General features: G+C 34.9%; 3 protein-coding genes across 10 annotated transcripts; 2 read left to right on the forward strand and 1 right to left on the reverse strand.

Annotated features, from left to right (window-relative positions):
* The first annotated feature begins 1,140 nt into the window (after nucleotides 1-1,140).
* LOC104902352 (pentatricopeptide repeat-containing protein At1g80550, mitochondrial) lies at nucleotides 1,141-6,896 on the forward strand. 6 transcript variants are annotated; one of them, XM_048634621.2, is made up of 5 exons: nucleotides 1,141-2,879; nucleotides 3,342-3,491; nucleotides 3,598-3,721; nucleotides 3,821-3,885; nucleotides 4,607-6,896. In XM_048634621.2, the coding sequence occupies exon 1, from the start codon at nucleotides 1,174-1,176 to the stop codon at nucleotides 2,566-2,568; it is 1,395 nt and encodes a 464-aa protein (XP_048490578.1). In that variant the 5' UTR covers nucleotides 1,141-1,173; the 3' UTR covers nucleotides 2,569-2,879; nucleotides 3,342-3,491; nucleotides 3,598-3,721; nucleotides 3,821-3,885; nucleotides 4,607-6,896. The 6 variants fall into 6 exon arrangements, with proteins under 6 accessions (XP_048490578.1, XP_010688404.1, XP_048490579.1 ...); XM_010690102.4 differs by having other exon boundaries at nucleotides 5,125-6,896; XM_048634622.2 differs by having other exon boundaries at nucleotides 3,832-3,885.
* Nucleotides 6,897-7,683: 787 nt separating this feature from the next.
* Nucleotides 7,684-12,261, forward strand: LOC104902353 (hypothetical protein). Of its 2 annotated transcripts, none has more exons than XM_019251488.3 (3): nucleotides 7,684-8,275; nucleotides 10,996-11,142; nucleotides 12,010-12,261. In XM_019251488.3, exons 1-2 carry the CDS (start codon nucleotides 7,912-7,914, stop codon nucleotides 11,091-11,093), a joined length of 462 nt encoding a protein of 153 aa, XP_019107033.1. In that variant the 5' UTR covers nucleotides 7,684-7,911; the 3' UTR covers nucleotides 11,094-11,142; nucleotides 12,010-12,261. The 2 variants fall into 2 exon arrangements, with proteins under 2 accessions (XP_019107033.1, XP_010688408.1); XM_010690106.4 differs by having other exon boundaries at nucleotides 7,688-8,275; nucleotides 11,996-12,261.
* Nucleotides 12,262-12,826: 565 nt separating this feature from the next.
* Nucleotides 12,827-19,134, reverse strand: LOC104902354 (putative clathrin assembly protein At5g57200). Of its 2 annotated transcripts, none has more exons than XM_048634603.2 (15): nucleotides 18,178-19,134; nucleotides 17,990-18,059; nucleotides 17,244-17,338; nucleotides 16,839-16,977; nucleotides 16,474-16,601; nucleotides 16,263-16,355; nucleotides 15,924-15,974; nucleotides 15,543-15,608; nucleotides 15,367-15,432; nucleotides 15,200-15,280; nucleotides 15,023-15,100; nucleotides 14,652-14,822; nucleotides 14,456-14,531; nucleotides 14,226-14,350; nucleotides 12,827-13,462 (listed from the first exon to the last, which is right to left on the reverse strand). In XM_048634603.2, the coding sequence occupies exons 1-15, from the start codon at nucleotides 18,265-18,267 to the stop codon at nucleotides 12,998-13,000; spliced, it is 1,794 nt and encodes a 597-aa protein (XP_048490560.1). In that variant the 5' UTR covers nucleotides 18,268-19,134; the 3' UTR covers nucleotides 12,827-12,997. The 2 variants fall into 2 exon arrangements, with proteins under 2 accessions (XP_048490560.1, XP_010688409.1); XM_010690107.4 differs by having other exon boundaries at nucleotides 17,244-17,341; nucleotides 18,178-19,133.
* Between the last annotated feature and the right edge of the window lie 1,807 nt (nucleotides 19,135-20,941).

Raw genomic sequence — 20,941 nt, forward strand, 5'->3', positions numbered from 1 at the left:
ATTTGTATGTTACTGATGTTCACCCAAAAAGAATGTAGTGTACTTGCAAAAATTATCCATCAGCAACATTGCGAACAATTGTGCATACAACTTTCAATTATGCGTTGTGTAATTATGATCATTACACAATCTGTTATGAAATCGTCTTCTAATAGTATTTTTCATGTTTAAATAAGTGTTACATTGAGTAAATTGACACTATTTATTAATTAATTTTGACTCTATTTTTTCGCTATTATATGAAGAAAAACATCCTCAGGTGGGATCTTATTAGATTTTTTTCAATATATACTTTCAAAATATATGCGCAATTAGAAATATTAATGATTAAAGAAGTGGATTGAGTTACGTGAAAAAGTGAATGTAACACTTATGAGGAATGGAGAAAGTGTATTGTAAGGTAGGGATAACATTTTACCTTAGATGAGTCACTGTTATTTATGATTAATTCGACACTTTAAAGGAGATGGTCTATATCTAAGAGTGACTCATTTAACTCTAAAATTATTATTACATCAAATAGTGGGGGTAGTCTTACAATAAGTTTTTTTAAGACATTCTTACATACTCCCTCCGTCCCATTTTATAGTTCTCGTTTCACTTTGGGCACGAAAAATTGAGGAAATAATTATTATTATGTACTTGCATTGGGAGTTATGTTTTCTGTTATTGTAATAAACAAATAAAAAGAATTAGAACATTAAATGGGTGAGTAACAATAATTATTATGTACTTGTATTGGGAGTTGGATTAAGTTCGAATCTTCTCAATTCAAGTTAAGGTCCTAATTAGATTATAGGTCAACTTCAAATCGTCATTTTTGAGACTTGAATTGGGTCATTTAAGTCGGATAAGTTTTGCCAAGTCAAGAACTCAAGATCAATGTGTTATGTGTGTTGCATTTTTATATTATCGTCGGGCCGTGTGACGGGCTGCCTTGTCCAGCCAACTGCGTAGCTCTATCCCAAAACTTAAATTCAATTTTTTTTAAAAAGGAGATCTAAAACGAACCACAAACTCACAACCCTCACCCTCGCCACGAGCCCGAGCCCGAGCCCGAGCCCGAGCCCGAGCCCAGCCGACCGAGACTTAGATTCATGAATTGGAACAAGTAACAACCCATAAACTCCCAAGTCCTAAGTAAGCAACATTTTAATTTTCTGATAACCAGAAATGAAGAGACTAAAAAACCTGCTACCAAATTTCTCTCGTACTTCCAACACTTTGCAACAACTCCCAACTCATTCTTCTCCTAACACAGATGTCAAATTCCACTTTTTTCACCAAATTACTGCAAATCTTCATGAACCCATCTCTAAAGAACCTATCTTTAACAACCCATCTCCTCCAAAATCTCTGGATTTCCTTACTGTTTGTGAAACCCTATCATCTTACAACAATGATTATAATCGTGCACTTGAATTTTTCAACTGGGTAGAAACAAATTGTGGGTTCAAACATAATACAGAAACTTACAATTCCATGATAGATATTCTGGGTAAGTTTTTTGAGTTTGATAAATGCTGGGAATTTATTCAAATTATGAGGAGAAATTCATTTTCAATGCCTAATTATACTACTTTTCGTATAATGTTTAAGCGTTATATATCTGCTCATTATATTCATGAAGCAATTCATATGTATGATAAGCTAGAGGAGTTTGATTTGAAAGATGAGACATCATTTTGTAATTTGATTGATGCACTTTGTGAGTATAAACATGTGATAGAAGCAGAAGATTTGTGGGTTAACAGGCTAAATTATGTTAGGTTTGTGAGTGAGACAAAAATATATAATATGATGCTTCGTGGGTATGCGAAGATGGGGTGGTGGGGTAAATGTAGGGAGTTTTGGGAAGAGATGAGTAAGAAAGGGGTTCAGAAAGATTTAGTTTCGTATTCGATATATATGGATGTACAATGCAAGTGTGGGAAGCCATGGAAAGCTTTGAAATTGTACAAGGAGATGAGGAACAAGAGAATGAAGTTGGATGTTGTGGCGTATAATACGGTTATTCATGCCATTGGTCTTAAAGAGGGTGTTGATTTCTCTATTCGTTTGCTAAGAGAAATGAAGGATTTAGGGTGTGAGCCAAATGTGGTTACGTATAACACGGTCATAAAGCTTCTGTGTGAGGATGGGAGGATGAAGGAGGCTTATGGCATGCTTCATCAGATGCGTAAGATGGGTTGTGAACCGGATGTGATTACTTACCACAGCTTTTTCCGTTGTCTTGTTAAGCCAAAGGAGATGCTTAGGTTGTTTGAGAGGATGTTAGAAAGCGGGGTTTCTCCGAGGATGGATACTTATGTGATGCTTATGAGAAAATTCGGGAGATGGGGATTCCTTCGGCCTGTATTTATTGTTTGGGATAAGATGAAAGAACTTGGTTGTAGTCCCAATGAGGCTGCTTACAACGCGTTGATTGATGCTTTGTTGCAAAAGGGTATGGTGGATATGGCAAGGAAGTATGATGAAGAGATGCTTGCCAAAGGGCTTTCACCTAAGCCAAGGGAGGAGCTAAGGAAAGAAGAAGCAGATGACAGATCTGGTGATGTAGAGCTGTGATGCTTCAATTTGTCAAAGGAGTTTTGTATTTTTTTTTAACCCCTGGACTCAGTCTGAACATTTTGGGTCTTCTGCTCCGAAACTTGGTGCTGATGAGTGATGAGTATATTGGATTTCGCGAATATGGTTCTTCTGTTGAATAATGTGGCTGACTGATGTATTCTGAATCTGTGTTGGCTGAGAGGCTTGCACGCATTTCTGAATAGTTTTATTCCCTTGAGAAGGCATCTTAGTATTCTGAAAAGTAATGTTATAGTGGGATCTTAATCTTGAAGCATTTTATATGAATTTTAAGGAGAAGCCAATTCTTGGTAAGCCTTTATTATAAACTCTAATTTGGAAATCCATACGGTTCTGTTGCCATTAATATCTTAGAAGTTATGCATTGTAATGAACTCAAATACACCAGGTTACACATCACTGACTCACTGCTATCGAAAAAGTTCTGAACTTTCCTCACAATTAACACTATAGTTTATGGGGCATAAGCCTGTAGATGTTATCTTGACTTGAAACTGGAAAATGTCTTCAGTCTATAAATGTTGCAGTGTGAAGATATTCTTGATGCTGCTAACTTTTGTCTTCACTTATAGCTTGTCTTATGGCTTTTTTTGGGTCCAGCATTTAATTTTGTTCTATATACCAAGTCTATTTTGTGATTTTGTCTTACTAAACGATGTTGTTATTGGTATTTACAAAAGATGTCACCCTAGCCCAAAAGTCTTATAAATTTGATTATGAACTCGTATCAACACATTTTATTTTCCATTCAGACTTGAAGGTTGTATCAGCCTATCAGGTAGGTTTGGCATAATACCGTTTTCATAGTGATGGGGATAGTCTTATATGGCTGTATTTATTGGTCAAGCTTGTCTATGGGTCCGCAGTCCGCTGGCATTTACTTCATGAGAAGCTGCTAAAAGGTAAAAATCATTGTGTCACTTTAATTTTTGTTTCTTGATTTTGAGAATTTCTGACAATGTTTACCTAGTTTTATGTGGCTATGTAACTCATTTTATTATTCTCTAGGAGTTCGGAGTCAGCCACTAAAGTATCTCTTATATGAGTGCAAGAGTGGAAGGGATCTTGGAAAGATGGAAGGATGATTGATGTTGCTTGTGAATGTGATGTCAATATTCGCTTTTCGCTCCAGGTGTATATCTTTCTATCTTTTCTTATTGTCATGGATGTTTGTACTGACTACCACTGTATGATTTTGAACTCACTTGCTCTACTATTGCATCTGGAGCAGTCATGGAGTAGGAAATGGGCGATCCAAGGGGCTTGTTATCTTATAGCTACAGTGAGGAAATTGAGGTATGTTATCTGTGATTCTATCTGCAAGTGGCTATTACCATTCAAATATTAAAAGGCTTGAACTTCAATAATACACATTTTCCAATTGAGCTCATTCAGCGTGAGATTGGAAAGCTCTTTTAACTTGTGATTCTATCTGCAATCAGCTATCATTCAGTTATTGCTGGCTTTTTCTAGACAATGGAATGCCTAAGTAGCAATTGTCCTTCCTGAGATCCCATATGCTTCAAGTTACAGTCTTTCACCTACTGATGTCACCGAAACACACTAAACTTGCTGGTGTTTTCAACCCAAAGCTTCGAAAACCTTCATTTAAGCTCTTAAAAGATGTATCACGTTTGAAAACTTTTCTCCCACATATATCAACAAGTTTGCGGAAAAACTCTACTATGTTATGCACATTTGTGGATATCTTGTATGAATGCTAAAGTCAGGACTGCAATTTAAGCTTATATTTAAGGATAGTATACCAAGTACAAGAGCTATAGGGTTTAGAGGCGAATTGCCCATTTCCCATGCCTCAAGCCCGTCTAATTTTGAAAGATTCAGTTAGTTCCCATTGAAAACCTGGAAGAAACCATAACAACTAGTAATGCATTGCGCTATCCAATTTGTGATTCCGAGTGGGAAACTCACAAGTTCTGAGGTGCATTATGAATAGAGAAGTCTGTTTTACTTTGCTAGGGTTACGCTAATAGTTTGTGTATATTGCTTTGGTCAGGTCCCTGTCACCATAGGCCATATATGTACCCCTACGGCCCGTTTGGTAAGACTATATAAATGGTGGGAATGATAATGCATCATAGTGTAAATTTGTACTAGAAATCCAATGTCATTACCTATGGTAATGCTACTCCATCCCAAGATATCCATTTTTTTTCCCTAAAATCTCATTACTATCTTACCACTTGGAAAGGTGGTATTGGGTTGTAATGGAAATTTATAAAGGAAACCCATGTTTTGTGATAAAGTTTCATTCCCATGATCATTGACATGAGAACTTCTTTACAAATCTACACTAAATTTCATTATCATTACCACTAATTATGACCACTAACCAAACGGGTCGTTGATTATCTCAACTTCTTGACTTCTTTTACAGAGAATTCCTCTCTTTCGTGCCACTGGGTACCGCTCGTGTCCTTTGTCTGACGTCTAAATTGGATCCCATGCTCTTCATCAAATTAGTTGTCTTATCCAGGTTATTCATATATGACTGCTAATGAAACATACTTGCAGATCAATGGGATTAACTTATGGAACCCATTTCCAACCATTATGCAAAAGTTCCCACTAGAGAATCATTGGAAGCTTGAATCCGGGATTGCCTACGGAGGACCAACTTTGATTTACTGGAAATGATAGTCATCTGGAATATGTACTTGCTGTTAGAATAATCTAAAAATATAAGGGAAAATGTGAAGTTACTAGAAAGTTGTACAAATAAAAATCTAGTAAGTTGTAACATATTTTCTAGAAAGCTTATTTGATGTAGTTGATGTAGAAAAATCTAGAGACAAATTAAAAAAGAATGTAGATGAAGCATCTAGATTAGAACACTCTAGGTTAGCTACATCAAGATCAATAAATAGGCTTATATACCATGGCATTTGCAAGAAATAAGAAGAAAGCTTTCTCCATATATACTACTACTCTTCTCAATATTCTACACCTCACTCCACAACTAAATACAAACCAAGACTCTAAATATAATATCCACCACATTCTTCCACTCAAATTTCTAACATTACAAATGAAATTAACATTGGAAGAAAAGGAAAGAATGAAAAAAATGGGAGGATATTGGTGACAAGAGTACCAATCGTTGAAAAAAAAATGAAAAGAAAAAGAAGAAAAAGAAAAAGAAGTTCAAGAGAAAGATTTTAGAATTTGCTAATGACATGGGTATTAGCAGAGATGATTGGTGACATGAGCATCAATAAAAGAATGATATTGGATAAAGATATGTGAAAAAGAAAAATGAAAAAGTTCAGATTAGGGGGAGTGAGTTGGTAACATGGGTACCAACACAAAACAATAAAGATGAAGAAAATGTGATGAAGCTAAGAAATAAAGGTAGGATGGTTGGTAACAAGAGTACCAACCCAAAGACAAACAGAAAAATCAAGATCGGAGATTGTTGATGACAAGGGCATCAGCGGAAGAATAATTTGAAGTACAAGAATTTTCAAGATTAAGGGGGAGTGATGAAAGTTAATCTAGAAAATTCTAGATAGGTATGTAATGTAAGGAAAAATCTTATATGCATGTCTTAAATTTTCTAGAAAAATCTTGTAAAATATCTATGTAAAAAAATCTAAGTTTAGAATATTTGAGTGTGTGTTAGAAATATCAAGGTCTAGAAAAATCTAGAAACTAAGGTACAACAACTATAAATTTGTTGTATGTGTATGAGTTAAGAGGGAGCTCAAATGAGGGGAGCCAAACAAGTGAGCTCCACACAAGATATTAGGTAAATGAGAGACATGAGCTCTCACAAACACACTTGTACAATTAATTATAAATGAAAATTCAATTTTACGATACTATTCGGGTCCATCAAAACTTCTGTATGCGTCACATATTCTATCACTTGCTAACTTAGGAGCCTTGTTGTTGGTTGAGTGCGAAAGTGGACGCAAAAGCTTTTAAGGGGTGTTTGGTTTGTTAAGAGGCAAGGGAAATGGTTTGAGAAAGAGTTACATTGAAAACCTTAAACCAAATGCCTCTTAATTAATGAAAGAAATTGACAGAACTGTTTTGATTCAAATAAACATATAGGGATTTGTATTTAAGTTCCCTTTATATTATATTGTTTGTAATATTAATTCATTAGTTTATCTAGCTGAGTTTTTCTATGTAATTACATAAAAACATTTTGTAATTTATATATTTGAACTTGTTCATGAGCTTATCAAGCTCATTCTTTCTCTGTAATTACGTCGATATATCTTGTAAATTATATATTTGAACTTGTTCATGAGCTTATCAAGCTGAGTTTTTTTTTTTTTCTGTTGAATAACCTTTTTTTAGTCTTCAGTTGAGCTATTCAAGCTCAACTAGAAGCGCATACAAAGTATTTTGAGTGATTCACTAAGTTAAAAACAAAGTATAGTCGAGTTGAGTTAGACTAACCCAAATTTTCTATTACTCGCATAAATTAAGAATACGTTTTATCATCCCTTTGTGATACGACATTGCTTCGAAAACTTCTCTATTACTCATAATTATGCTTTTTTTTAGTAAGAGGCTTTGAACTCTTAAACTCCTCAATGTGCAAACAATCATCAAATCACCAAGTTATACCCCAAATAATATGAAGTATATCTTTTTCTTATCAAATAGCTCGACGAATTGCTCCGGCTGAACAATTAGTTGTATTACGAAACAATTTACTATATCAATATAATAAATGCATGTTGTTTTAATGTAACTTTCAACTCCTTTCCAGTAATACATTTGAAATCTATTTGCGCGTAAAGAGACCCACAACGGTAATTAATGTAGATGAGATTTGATTCTAGGTTTTAAGCGTCATCTCTTAAGACTTTAACCAACTAAACTAGTTGACATTTACAATTTATTTTACTTAATCATCTCTAACATTTAGGAAAATCTTCACAATATCATGGAAATCATCAAAACCTCTATTTTTTTTTCGGAAAATTCTAAAGTACCATGTAATTTGACGTAATTCTCAAATTACACTTCACATTTGGAGAATTTCTCAAATATCCCCGAAGTTCGTGCTCAAAATACCTTGCTATTAACGAAATCCTAACGCCATTAACTTTTTCTCTTTCGTCAATTTTATCTCTTTCCTCCCACCATCCTCCATCCGCAATTCCCCATGTGCAAAGGCCAAAGGTGTAAACAGATAACTCTGTGTACTACGCTTCATTATTCAATATTCATTATTCAATATTCAATATTCAATATTCTGATTTCTGATCATACTCATTCTATAAACCCACCATTTCCCCCAATTTCATACTCATTTTCTCTCTCCTCAAATCATCTTCATCAATGGCGCGTCAATTATCCAAAACCCTAACTTCAAATCTCCTCCCAATTTCTCTCTCATCTCGAGTTTTCTCCTCCAAAGCACGCCTAATTGAAGTCGACCTAGATTCTTCTTCTTCCGAATCAGGCGAAATTGAAGTATTAGGGTTAAAAAAACTTGAAGATGCTATCCATAGTATCTTTGTGCGTAGACTTGCACCTGATTGGCTCCCTTTCCGACCAGGTTCCTCGTACTGGGTCCCACCTAAACGACCTACTGACAACATTGTTGAACTTGTTGAGAAACTTACTAATCCTTTGACGGAAGAAGAGTCTCTTTCTCTCTCCTCTGCTCGTGGTTGGCCTTCTTCATCTTTCTTCCTTGGAGGTAATTTTGTTGTTGTTGTTAATTTGATTGATTATTTGTTCTACTTTTTTGATGATGTGAGTGATTTAATTGTGATGAGTAGATATGAAATGGGTTTCTTTGATTAGTTTTGTGGGTTTGAGAATGTTTGATTGAGGTTTATTGCTAGGGATTATGGAAGATGTGGAAGTAGAATGCTGATTCGGATCGAGTAAGAGATGTGAGAGAATTGGTTTTGAGAACAATTTTATGGTTTTTAGTAGAAAAATAGTCATCCTAGAGGAATAAAGTTACTATAAGTTGTTCTAGTTTTTTGATATTTTGAGTGATTTAATTGTGATGAATAGATTTGAAATGGGTTTCTTTGATTAGTTTTATGGGGTTGAGATTCTTTGATTGAGGTTTATTGCTAGGGATTATGTAAGGTGTGGAAGTAGAATGCTGATTCGGATCGAATAAGGGATGTAGAGAATTGGTTTTGTGAACAATTTTATGGTTTTTTGTAGAAAAATAGTCATCCTAGAGGAATAAAGTTACTATATTTAGTTCTAGTTTTTTGATATTTTGAGTGATTTAATTGTGATGAATAGATTTGAAATGGGTTTCTTTGATTAGTTTTGTGGGGTTGAGATTGTTTGATTGAGGTTTATTGCTAGGAATTATGGAAGATGTGGAAGTAGAATGCTGATTCGGATCGAATAAGAAATGTGAGAGAATTGGTTTTGAGAACAATTTTATGGTTTTTAGTAGAAAATAGTCGTCCTAGAGGAATAAAGTTACTATATTTCAATTAGGGTAGCTTTGTTGTTGCATTGATGCAATTGTTTTTGTATTATTCGATTTTCGAGTAATAATCACAGCGTGTAATGTTGGTTGTACGGCTGAAACTCGTATGTATATGATGGGATTAGTTTGAGTGATGTTAAGAGTGTGGAGATGCGGAATTGTGTAAAGGGTTGTGGTAAAATCGCGGTATGTACGTAATGTTGAGGGGTTGGCCAGTTGAGATAATGTGACAATATAGGTATTGGTCTGAGTGAAAGAAAATTTTGGGGAGATGTTTTGGCATTATATGATTAGAGATTTTCTAGCATTATCGGATTAGATTAGAGTTTGTATTTTTGTTTGGTTCTGTAGTTGAAGAGTCATGGGTTAAGGAATGTGTTTGGAGAAGTTGTCTACATTGAGAAAAGGTACTCATTGGTGGGAAGTTTCGTTGAAGATATGTGATTGAGTTGAAGATTACTCGGATTAAATGAAAACTTATAGTGAGGTTTCAGGTACTTAAAGACAGTTTCTTTATGCCCTGAGTTTGTACATGGATAAAGTTAACATCAGTTGTTTGAGAGTTTGTGTGTTTTAGTGGTACATTTCAGCAGTCCATCTCTTATGGGTCTTCTATTCCCAAATTATGACGCTATCCTCATAATCCAACGTCGTTCTAGTTTGGAATCTATTATGATCCATTGTTTTCCTCGTATATTATTGTCTTCCTACTGACAGTTCAAAAGCTTAGATTCAGCTAATGAGCCCCAGAATTGCTTGTCACTTTCCCAGTGGATGCTGTTTTCTGATGGAGATTAATGATGTTAAAGGTTGAGCATGTTGCATTTTGTGCAACTTTGTCTTCTGTGAGTTGACAATATCGTATGACTCAATGTCATATCCCCAACATAGGCATGTGTAACATTTGCCCTACTTGTGGAAATGTGGTAGGTAAACTATTGTCATTGCTACAATATAGTTGCGACCTTTCTTTTACAGAGAATATTAATATTTGAGACAAGTGCAACTTCTTACCAGTTTCTATTGGAGGTTTTGAGATTTACTTTGCATTTCCAGTTGATATAAATAGATGATTGGACTCTAAGTGAGGAGATTCAGTTGTATTGTTGTAACCTTTCTGCTAAAGTTGAGTTCCAAGTGTAGCCTAACTTTCAGATTTTATTTGCCTCGCCTGACTGATTTTGTGATCATTGACCGTAAAGGAGCTATTTTTCTTTTACTAAATACAAGCTCAATTGGACTAGGAAGTGCAGATTGAATCCTAGAGATTTGCCTTTTCCCTGACATCATTATATAGGATTATTTTTCCCATGTCCTGATAGCACTAGGACGACTTCTTTCCTTAGCCTTGAGGTTTGTTGTTCCTTCAGCACTCCACTGGATCATTATTAATCTTGGTGATGGAAATCATATCCTCCATCTTTATGCATTTTACTGGGTTTATAAAAAGTAGCTAGCTTTTCTATTTCTGTTATGTCCTGATTACAGTAAATGGCCCTCTGTTGAATTGGGAGAACAATTGTTTAAAAGTCATAAATTACGAACTCCAGAATTCCCTCCAAGATTAGGAAGTCAAATTTTAGTACCTTAGAGCATCTGAAGGGTAACATGGACATAGCACATAGCAGTATTATGGGTATGATACGACATATTGAGTACTGGATTAAAGAGGCTTGAGTTGTTTACTTGTCTTTCACGGACCTATATCCACTGAAAGACAGCAACCTCTAACATATGTACCGGAAAAAGAGGTATATCGTACTGGGAAGTAGTGCAGGGTTAGTGGAATTTTTTCGTACTAATTTGTAGTCGGGTTTTCCTCTTGCTGATTCGGGGCACATGTCAAGTTACTGGAATTGTTGAGTAAATATAAGATGTTTGTCACTGGACAATTTTTCTTTTCAGTCACTTGTGTTATCTCATAACAAACAATGTCTGCTTGCTTTTGCTGACAGGGTCAATCTCAGATCATGTCATCCCTGTTGAGGTAGAGGTGCAGGTGCATGTCCAAAGCAACTCAGGGAAACCATCATTAGCTGAGGATGAGGAATAATTATCTGTATCTATTGCCAGTTAACTCCGCCTCTTGTGGGCATCTAATGGTAAGTACTATCTGGTTTTTGTGTTTTCTCTTAAATTCATTTGGCACACCAACTCATTGCAGTGCCTTTTTTAAGTTTCAGCATATTGGTGCGTTTTGCTCTTCTTTAAGCTCGGTATTGTGATCATATATGATATGTTATTGGTTGATAAATATCTGCAGTCTGTTATATTTTCACCTTTTGCAACTAGGAATTATGTGTTTGTTGAAAGATTATGCCAGGGTTTTGCTTAATTGATGCATTGGGGTTCATAACATCATCAATAATACTATTCGAGTCTTTCTTTGAAGACCTGGTTCACTGGTTGTATCATGCACGTCCTTTTGCCCATATATATATATATATACGGTGAGGAGAAGAACCTTAATTAACCGGAACCTCTAGTAGGTAAAAGAGTCCAATTTTGCTAACCAGGTCCATGGGAGTTGGGAGGATGGGGGAGAGGATAAGAAAATATCTACCCCTAAGAGCCGTAGCTGGTAGAATTAAGATTTGTTACTTTAAAGTGAAATACCAATATTTTTGGTCCAATTACTACTTTTGGTCCAAATGCCTTTTAACTTCATGGCATGAATCATAACATCCCTATGTCATTGTAAATTGAAATGTCGTTATACTCTGTCTATGGAGATGATAGTGGAAGCTTGAAAGATCATCTTCTGCACTTATCGAAAGAACTTGTTACCAAAAACAACTACTATGTCAATTTTGACTCTAGCAAGAAAACTTTAATCTTGCACTGTATAGTGTACATTGCTGTATTAAATTGAAGGTTAGATTAGGGTTTCCAAAAGATTTGTTTTTCTTAGTTGATTGTATTCTCCTTTACTTAATGAACTTTTTGAAATTACAGGCTTGCTTGTGCAGGGCTGATCATGAAATCATGAAAAATTAGAGAGCGTTTATCCTTGGAAGGCAATCGAGTGTACTGGCACACTGGCATTTGTACATAATGTAACCTATAGTTTCCGCAGCACAACAGTTTCTGTCCACTATCTCTGTTGTCTATACATAATGATAAAAGTTAGGATAGTTGTGGAAACTCATCTTGGATCTGTTGCACAACGATCAACTCTTGTTTCTATTCTGATCTAATAATGCAGTTGGAGTATTTCTAAATCCCTGAGTCTTGTCTGTTACAGCTGCATCCATATTTATCTTATTATCTAGTCAATGCAAACGGTATAGATTATATGCCACCTTTCCCAATGTTACCTAATTCGCTATTTAATTCGCCTTTTGAATTTGTCAATTCGCCCAAAATAAGCCAAAAATGAACCAAAATCGACCATAATTTGCTTTTTTCAGTTCGCAATTCGCAGGGGAATTAGGGAACACTGACCCTTCCTTTTGGATTCTGCTGCCAGTGATATTGCCGTCTTGCATTGACAGTTTGACACATATACTCGAATGTATCTGAGCGTTACACCGGAAAACCTAGACCAAATTGTTTATTAAGGCAGAAGTTCTGGTGCCTTTTTGGCTTAGTTGGTTATTTGGTTTGACATTGATCCAAGTCCAAATTTAAACCATAATAATGTGGTTTAGATATATTCTTAACTCGGTTTGCCTCTATAAGTCCAAGTTGTATTAACTAACGTTACTCGGCAAAAGAATGTTACTAACAAAAAGAATGATGTTGTAATATACCCTTTTGGTCTAGATTTCAGAGGATGAAGATATATTAACAAAAAAAATGCAATGAATTAGAGACAAAAGGACGATCTTATCAAACTTACACACACAAAAGAATGCTACTCACAAAAGAATGAAGGAATCATCAATGAATAAACGGCATCTAGAAGGAAGATAAAAAAGAAGCGAAAAGAGGAAGATTGAAAATCATTCACTATTTCTAAAGTAAACCATGATTCCCACGTGGGGGTGTTGTGTTTTGAGGGAAAGCCGAAAATGGATCCCCAAACGGGTTAGATGCACCCATGCCCATTGGTTGCTGTTGCTGTTGAGGGTATTGAGTGGGGGGAGTGTTTTGGTAAGGAACCATTGTGCCCATCGTCATACTCTGGGATGATGGTAGTTGCTGGTGCGGATGATGTTGCTGCATCATCATATGTTGTTGCTGTTGCATCATCATCTGCTGCTGCTGTTGTTGAGACATAGCCATCTGAACATTGGTGGGTGGTGCGAAGTTGTTCGACATTAAAAATGGGTCATGTTGTTGTTCGTACGGGTTGTGTACTTGCATCGCGCCTGCTCCCATCCCGTATGGACCGTACCCTGCATTCTGCATCTGTAGCTGTCTCCTTGCATTCTCATCTTCATATAAGCTATTGAGTAATAGGTTGTCGAAGCCGCCCGCCTGAACTCTCCACGAGTGAAAATAATTAATAACCAACACATATAGCATAAATTATTAGGATAATATGTTTCAGAAATGGTTGCCTGTGAGTTTGCGCTAGTTATTACGTGGTGGTCATTGCATAAATCATATTTTTTTGGGGGGGGGGGGGGGGAGGGGAGTTAAATTCCTGAATTTTCCCACCATTCACCCACCAGACGAAGAAAGCATTAGCATGACACTGAAAACATAGCTACAGCTAGTTTCGTTACACTTAGAGTTTCCGTAGATATAGTGGACAACAACATTGTTTGTTTTTGGTCTTAGAGAGCCGGCCAAGGCAGTGACGTTAATGGGATTATAGCAACATTTTACTTGATTGCTCCTGTAAACTTGCGAAATAATGTACGAATAGAGAAAGTTTAGGTATTTAGACGACCATTACACTTTATTTGGATGGCAATCATGGAGGGACATGCAAGGAAAGGAAGGAGAGAAGGGGAGGAAAGGGAAGGAGGGGGAGGGAGGGAAAACCGGAAGGGTGGTATTCCATTATTTTCCAAATGTTTCCAACTTGAAGGATTCGATTTATTAAGAGAGAAGGAAAATGTATCTTCTAATTCTTTTCCCTTCTCTCATATTGTATCAAACAAGGAAAATGAATCCCTCCCTTTCTCTCTAAATTCCCATATCTAAACACACTCTTAGAGATCTAAGATCTTAAAATGTACCAAAACGTACACAATAGGTTTCAGATCACAACCAAAAAGTTTAGAAGACAAACCAATTTGGTATCTGGTGGTGGGATATAGTTTATGTTGCTGGGTGTAGTAACTAAGGCTAGCTCCCATCCTGATGTACCATTGAATTCTGTCAAGGCGTTGCTTGCCGAATATCGATTTTCACTCCCTATTTTGCAACCAAAATCAGAAAACAAGCATTAAGTATATGCTATTATGAACAGATAAAAAAAGGCTTGGACAGATAATCTTAGAAAAATGTGTTTGAAATTACCAGGTTGAATAATGGCAAGAGCTAAGGCATTGCTTTCTTCAAGTTCTGCAGCTTGTGGATTTATTTCTCGTAGTCCCTGCACAAAAGAGCCAGGACCAAAAGAAAGAGAGTCAGCATTATAGGAGAGAAAGTTGATAACATATATAGTATCTCGATTCTCGATCACTGAAAGTTGATTAATATGATACACTCGTACAAGAAGATCATCGTCTGTGGATATTAAAGGAGGAAGTTCAGGCTCAGGTTCTGGCTCTGGCTCTGGCTCTTCCTCTGGCTCTTCTGGATTCTCTTCCTCTTCTTCATCTTGATTTTGATCGTTTTCAGGTTCTTCACTTTTTTGAGGGGATTCATCCCGTTCTTGGTACTCCTGCACTTCAAATAAAGCTCGGTTTTAACTTTTTGAACTCAGAAACTTTTATCAGTAGTGTCATAGGCTCATAGCACAGCATGACTTCAATGTAAATGAAACTCTAAACATCAAGGTGGACTTGTATGTTAGCAATAGATTATGAAACTAGATATAGAGAATCATTGAAATTGAAAAATTTATAGGGTAAAAATTCTCACCAGTCTCTTTGAAACCGAACCACTTTGTGGTGCTTCCCGGACATATTCCTCCATAGTAGCCAGAAATGAAGGGGGAGGCTATCAAACACAAAATTCATACCAACCATCAAAATTTGGAACCAAAGAACATGAACTAAAACAAGAACACTAGTTTCTCTTTCCAATTGCAGAAACAACCTGTCGTAACGTTGGGAACTGAAAGTTCCTTGCTAAATCCAATCTTTTGGAGAAATCATAAAAGTCAGCTAGATACTCAGCCTGTGAAAGAGGAATAGAGGGGGGGAAATGTATCAAGGAGACTAAAAGTGAATGGAAATGAGCTTCTTTGAAATATTCTATCATACCTGCTGACCGGCTCTTTTATAGATGTTAAGTGCTTTTACAGCGTCATGCCTACTCATATCGAAGAACTACATTCATGTAGAAACAGCGTGTAGATTAAGTGATGAACCAAATTTCTTTAGAAGTAATTGACTATTAAGAAAAAGTGACATACAAGTTGCTGGATAGAAATTCTTACCATGTCTACTAGATTAATTATCCCGTCATTAATTGCGCAATAAATTTTGAAGCTCTCTTTCAGAACCTACATCACAAACATATAAGATTTACGACAACTAGAAAAGAGTTGAGCTATTCCCCTAACTGTTCCAAGGAGAACAAAAGGTTTACTGATTTTACTGCCGTTACTAACAACACACAAGGTACAATTAGTAAGGGTGGTAGTGTCAGTATACGCTGTGTTCTCCAGCAAACTCTTTCCTTTTAGAGTGTTTAAAAGCAAAGTTTCACTACCATTATGGCAGGCCACAGTTAAGAGTGCATTATTTCTGTCAATTCAGATGTTGTAATTGTATGCTGAATTTATTGAATTTATTCAGAAGCAGAGCAATATGCATACCAGAGCTAGAGCATACTGTATGAGATAATTCGTGCAAGCTACTCCTTCAGGCTGCCAAATAGTTAAAGTCAGAGCATTTCTTCAAAGCACAAACCCCATAACTACTCCCTCTGGCAAGAGCTAATTGTCCAACCCGTCGTAATTTAAGGGTATGACACAATTTCACTAAGAGACCCTTCATAATATTTTAACTATTCTCACACATTTTTCAATACTTAACTTTACGTTAGTAATGCTATATTCTGTGATATGTAGGAGCTTATTGCCGTTTGCTGAAAAAAAATCCTAAAATAGTACCATGGTGACAGAACTCAGAGTCTAATCAGGACCAATTTTTACCTGACAACCCATCAACCGGAACAGAAGCTGCTGGAGAGCAGGTAGTTGATCCAATAGCTCCTCAGCGGTCAAGAGTCGTGTTCTACTATGTACCTGATAAATAACTAAGCTAACTTTAGCAAAACTATGATTGTGTGATGATACCTCTACTTCAGTGTGTTAAGAAGGGTTAAATACAGAGGGACAATAAGATACTTTCAAGTCTTCTGACCTTACTTGCACCCGGTGAAGATCTTGTCAACCGCTCTGCCTCAATGTCATACTTCAGGACCCTAAAACACTCGAGTCGTTCTTCAAGGAAGAGTGCATACGTACGAACCCATGCTGAACAATCCCAAGCTGCAAGGAACAAAATGACCACAATTTACCTTCCAAGTAAAACGATCTAAACTATGTTTCTCGGACCCTTCATTTTACCTCGAGTACCTTCGGACATAGTATGGACACTTTGAACCTTAATTTTGGGCCAAAATAATAGAATTTTCGGACACATACTGATGTTCGATATAAGTACTAGAGTTCGAGTAACATAGATCTAAAGAGAGGAAGCTGAGAAGGGTAGGACAAAAAAGGTACCTAGAGGGCTTGAATCATCCTTAAAATTAGAAATTTGAAGGATGTGACCCCTATGTGAGTATGCCAATAGCTCCTCCCGAAAAGTAGGGTCTCCCTCTCTCAATGTCCTATGAATAACTATCAATACCTTTATTGCAACCTGTTAATTACAATTGTTTGTGTCAATATTAACAAAATCAACTCCTATCTAATTGTTCACACATAATGCAGAAATGTGTTTCAATCATGAGCTTACTGACAATACCGAAGTACAACACATAATGATCCAAGAAACTCCTATATATGATTATCAAGATATTGGCAAAATCCATTATGGTAAACCAAATCTGAATGCAGATTTTGTTCCTTGGATTATAACAAAAGAAGCATGAATTTTTTGAAGTTGAAATGAGGGGAAAACTTTACAATCCAATTTTTGGTCTTGGCCAACCTCCTTGCCAATGCATGAATACAATATGCAACGTCTGCTCGTGGTCGAACAACTGATGTTGCAGCAAATACTTCTGATTCACAACAAACCGAAAGAAAGAAATTAATCAAAATGAAACATAATGATAGACAAACTCAAACACAATATACATGAATCTTCCTTTTTTTTAACCTTTGCATATAATCAACCACCAATTACATGAAAAATTTGTAGGGAAGAAATTTAATTTCTCAAATCCTTTACTCATGTTTAACAAATCTTTTTCCACCTTTTACTCCATGACATGCACAAAAAGTATCCCCTACAACCATCATAAATCCTATATGTTTCAACCAAAAAACCCCTATTTTTCCAGGGTTGTATTGCCACGTGACGCAACTGTTGTATGGGAAATCTCATGTGACATGCATATAAACCCATGCTCAAATATTCCATTTGTTATATTGCCATGTGACGCAACTGTTGTATGGGAAATCTCATGTGACATGCATATAAACCCATGCTCAAATATTCCATTTGTAAAGCAATATGATCAACATCATTCAAATTACAAATTTATAGGGGAAATTCCATTGTTTGACCAGCTTCCATCATCAATTACATAATGCAGGTTAAAACAAGCTCAAATATTACATCTTTATAACAATGTGATCAACATACATTCATTTAAACAAATTTATGATCATAAATCTTGAAATTGCAAACAAAAATGAAATTTTACTTCTAACATGTCGTTCTTTTGGAGGAGCTTCAACATGATTAGTCGCCTTCACAACAGCAATATCCAAATCCTAAACAAAAACAACAAAAACACAAAAACCCACAAATTTCCTTATTTCATATTTCATGATCATAATATAAAAATCTGAAAAAAAAAAAAATCTTGGGCAAAAATGAAAATTTAATAACCTTAAATTCACTGTTGACTTTTGCAAGACCAACGGTGGTGGAATCCTTAAGAGCTCCATAGGCTTTTCTAAAGCTCTGAAATGTTCCCATAAAAATAGAAAAAAAAAAAAAAAAAAAACTTCTTATGCAAATGTAATAATTATATGATTATGAATATGGGATTTAAAGCAAAACCCATAAATTTTTATGGAGATTAAAGATGAAGATTTTGTTTTTGTTTCATATGGTGGCAGATAATGAAGGTGGGTGGTGTAACAATGTCAAAACAAAGAAGAAACAAACATTTTTCTCTTGTTTTTGTTTTTGTCTATTAATTCTCTCACATAATATGTCCAAATTCCAATAATATGTGCGCAACAAAAGGATGGATGAGTATGACTAGAAGTAGGGTTATTTTGGTAATTTTATATTTGTTGCAAGAAATTTGGGATTTGATTTTTTTTTGGATCTTTGCCTTTTTATTTTGTATTTGAGGTGATTTGACAAGATTAACCTTTTTTTTTTAAATATGATTTGTTTAATTATATTTTTGGAAGGAATTTGGTTTTAATTGAGAATTTATGGAGTTGGCAAAGTTCATGGCATGTTGTATTTGGAATCTTTTTGGTTATTTGGCCATCTTTGAGGTTGAACTTTTCAAAGAATAATAATAATTTCTATTTGGAGGTTTTTTATTCCTATAATTGTTTTGTGACTAATAATTATTAAGAAGCTTCATTTTCTTTTGATTTGACCTTTTTATTAATAAAATATAAATTGATCCCTCCTTAAACAAACCAAAAGAATTTTATTAGAATTATAATGGGAAGTCATGGCTACAAGTTAGCATGTACATATGCATTGTGCAATGTGAGGGATTTATAACATGTTAGTCTTTTCTTTGTGAAGAGTAAATTTGATTTCTCGAGGCAATTCAATTTTCTTGATTGAGTAGAAATTATTCCATCTTATCGTGTGTCAAGTTTTAAGATCATATAACTGTAGAAAGAAATGTTGGAAATTAATACAATTATTAAGTGAATAAATTTGTCGATTATGACTTGGCATATTCTTATTCATGAAACTCTCGAATATTTAATTGACGAAATTTCTTTTTTTGTTGGTTGACTAATATAGTTTGTCAATTAAAAGCTATATTTTTATGAAAAATTAGATGAATTCGTATATGTGGTTTGCCAACTAGATTTGGGGATATTGATGTGATATTATTATATTTTGTATTTGCTTGAATATTTCAATTACAAATGACTCAAAATTTCATGAATTTCATAAATTGTACATTTTTTTAGATGGGTTGATTATCTGACACTAAGGCTCCGTTTGGTAGGGTGTAAAACGTTTTCAGTGTAAAATGATTTTCATGGAAAACAATTTACAATGGAAAACACAATTCCAAAATTAGTTTTCCGTTGTTTGGTTCGATGTAAAAAAAATGATGAAAATGAAAGGAAAATGAAAGGGAAAGTAAGGAGGTAGTGAGAGGAGTGTACAAGAGAGATAAGGAAAATAGTTTTCCCTTCATTTTGAAAGGAAAATGGTTTTCCATCATTGGGAGAGTAATTTTACCCCAAGGGAAAATGGTTTTACACTCTTTTGCCAACCAAACAATGTAAAACTGAAAATAGAGGAAAACAGTTTTCCGGGAAAACATTTTACGCCCTACCAAACGGAGCCTAAGAATTGCAATCATACATCATAGAGGAAGACCGAATAACAAGTAAAAAGATAGGGTTTAGAAGAATCACCAAAGATTGGTGATATTAATAGAGAATAAGGGGGGAAAGACAAAGAAGGGAAAGGTATAAAAGTTAGCTAAAGACAAAGAGTGAAAGAAAAAAGAGTTCTAGTTTTATTTGATACTAAAATAGAAACTTTGTGCCCTTAAAAAAGTAAAAATTAGTGAAAAATAGACTTACTGATTTTGTTGGTTGGAAAGTAAGAATTAATTGAAGCAACATTTCAATACTTGTAAGTGAAAATATTAAATGATGTTTTCGATCTTTAACTCCATGTAATCCACGTATAATAAAAATAAAAATAACAAACGATAGTTAAAGTGAAATTTGTAAATAGCGTAAAATGTCAAAGTGTCACATTTAAAAACACGAAGGAGTTATAAGATTCAATCTTATGATTACAAACATATATACTAAAATCTTAAGCACTAAATCAGATTATACCTAATATTATCATTTTAAAATAAAATACTTCCTCTGCTTTTTTAGTAGCCCCGTTTCCTCTTAGCTTACTTACCTAAAATTACAAAAAGCTGATATTTGGAAAATATACATTGAGACGAATCTAACAAGATCTCACACGACTATATCGTTCCTTAAGTATGAATCACAAAAAATAGTCAAAGTTACATGTGTAAATAGTATCAAAAGCCAAAACAAATCTCTATTATATAAGGGAAGGGGGGAGCAATGGTGTCCTTTTTTGAAATGCCTATTTTACCCCCCTTTCCTATACTAAATTACAAATTCACTTACAAATCAAAGGGGGCTTCAAACAAAAATACCAAAAATATAATTATAACAATCACTCACAAGTCAACTAAAATCATAAAATTGCATAATTTACGTTATGCAAATTACTAAAATGAGGAAACTTTATAAAAACTTTAAGATTCACTTACAAACTACAACCTATAAAAAAATTGACTTGAAATCAAAGTGTCCACTTTCTTTACAATTTATGAAGTATTGTACTTAATTCAAAAATCAATTAAAAAATTATAATATTAGAAATCATAAATAAATTC

The sequence above is a fragment of the Beta vulgaris genome, chromosome 8 (assembly GCF_026745355.1).
Source record: "Beta vulgaris subsp. vulgaris cultivar EL10 chromosome 8, EL10.2, whole genome shotgun sequence".
In the NCBI taxonomy this organism is placed as follows: domain Eukaryota; kingdom Viridiplantae; phylum Streptophyta; class Magnoliopsida; order Caryophyllales; family Amaranthaceae; genus Beta; species Beta vulgaris.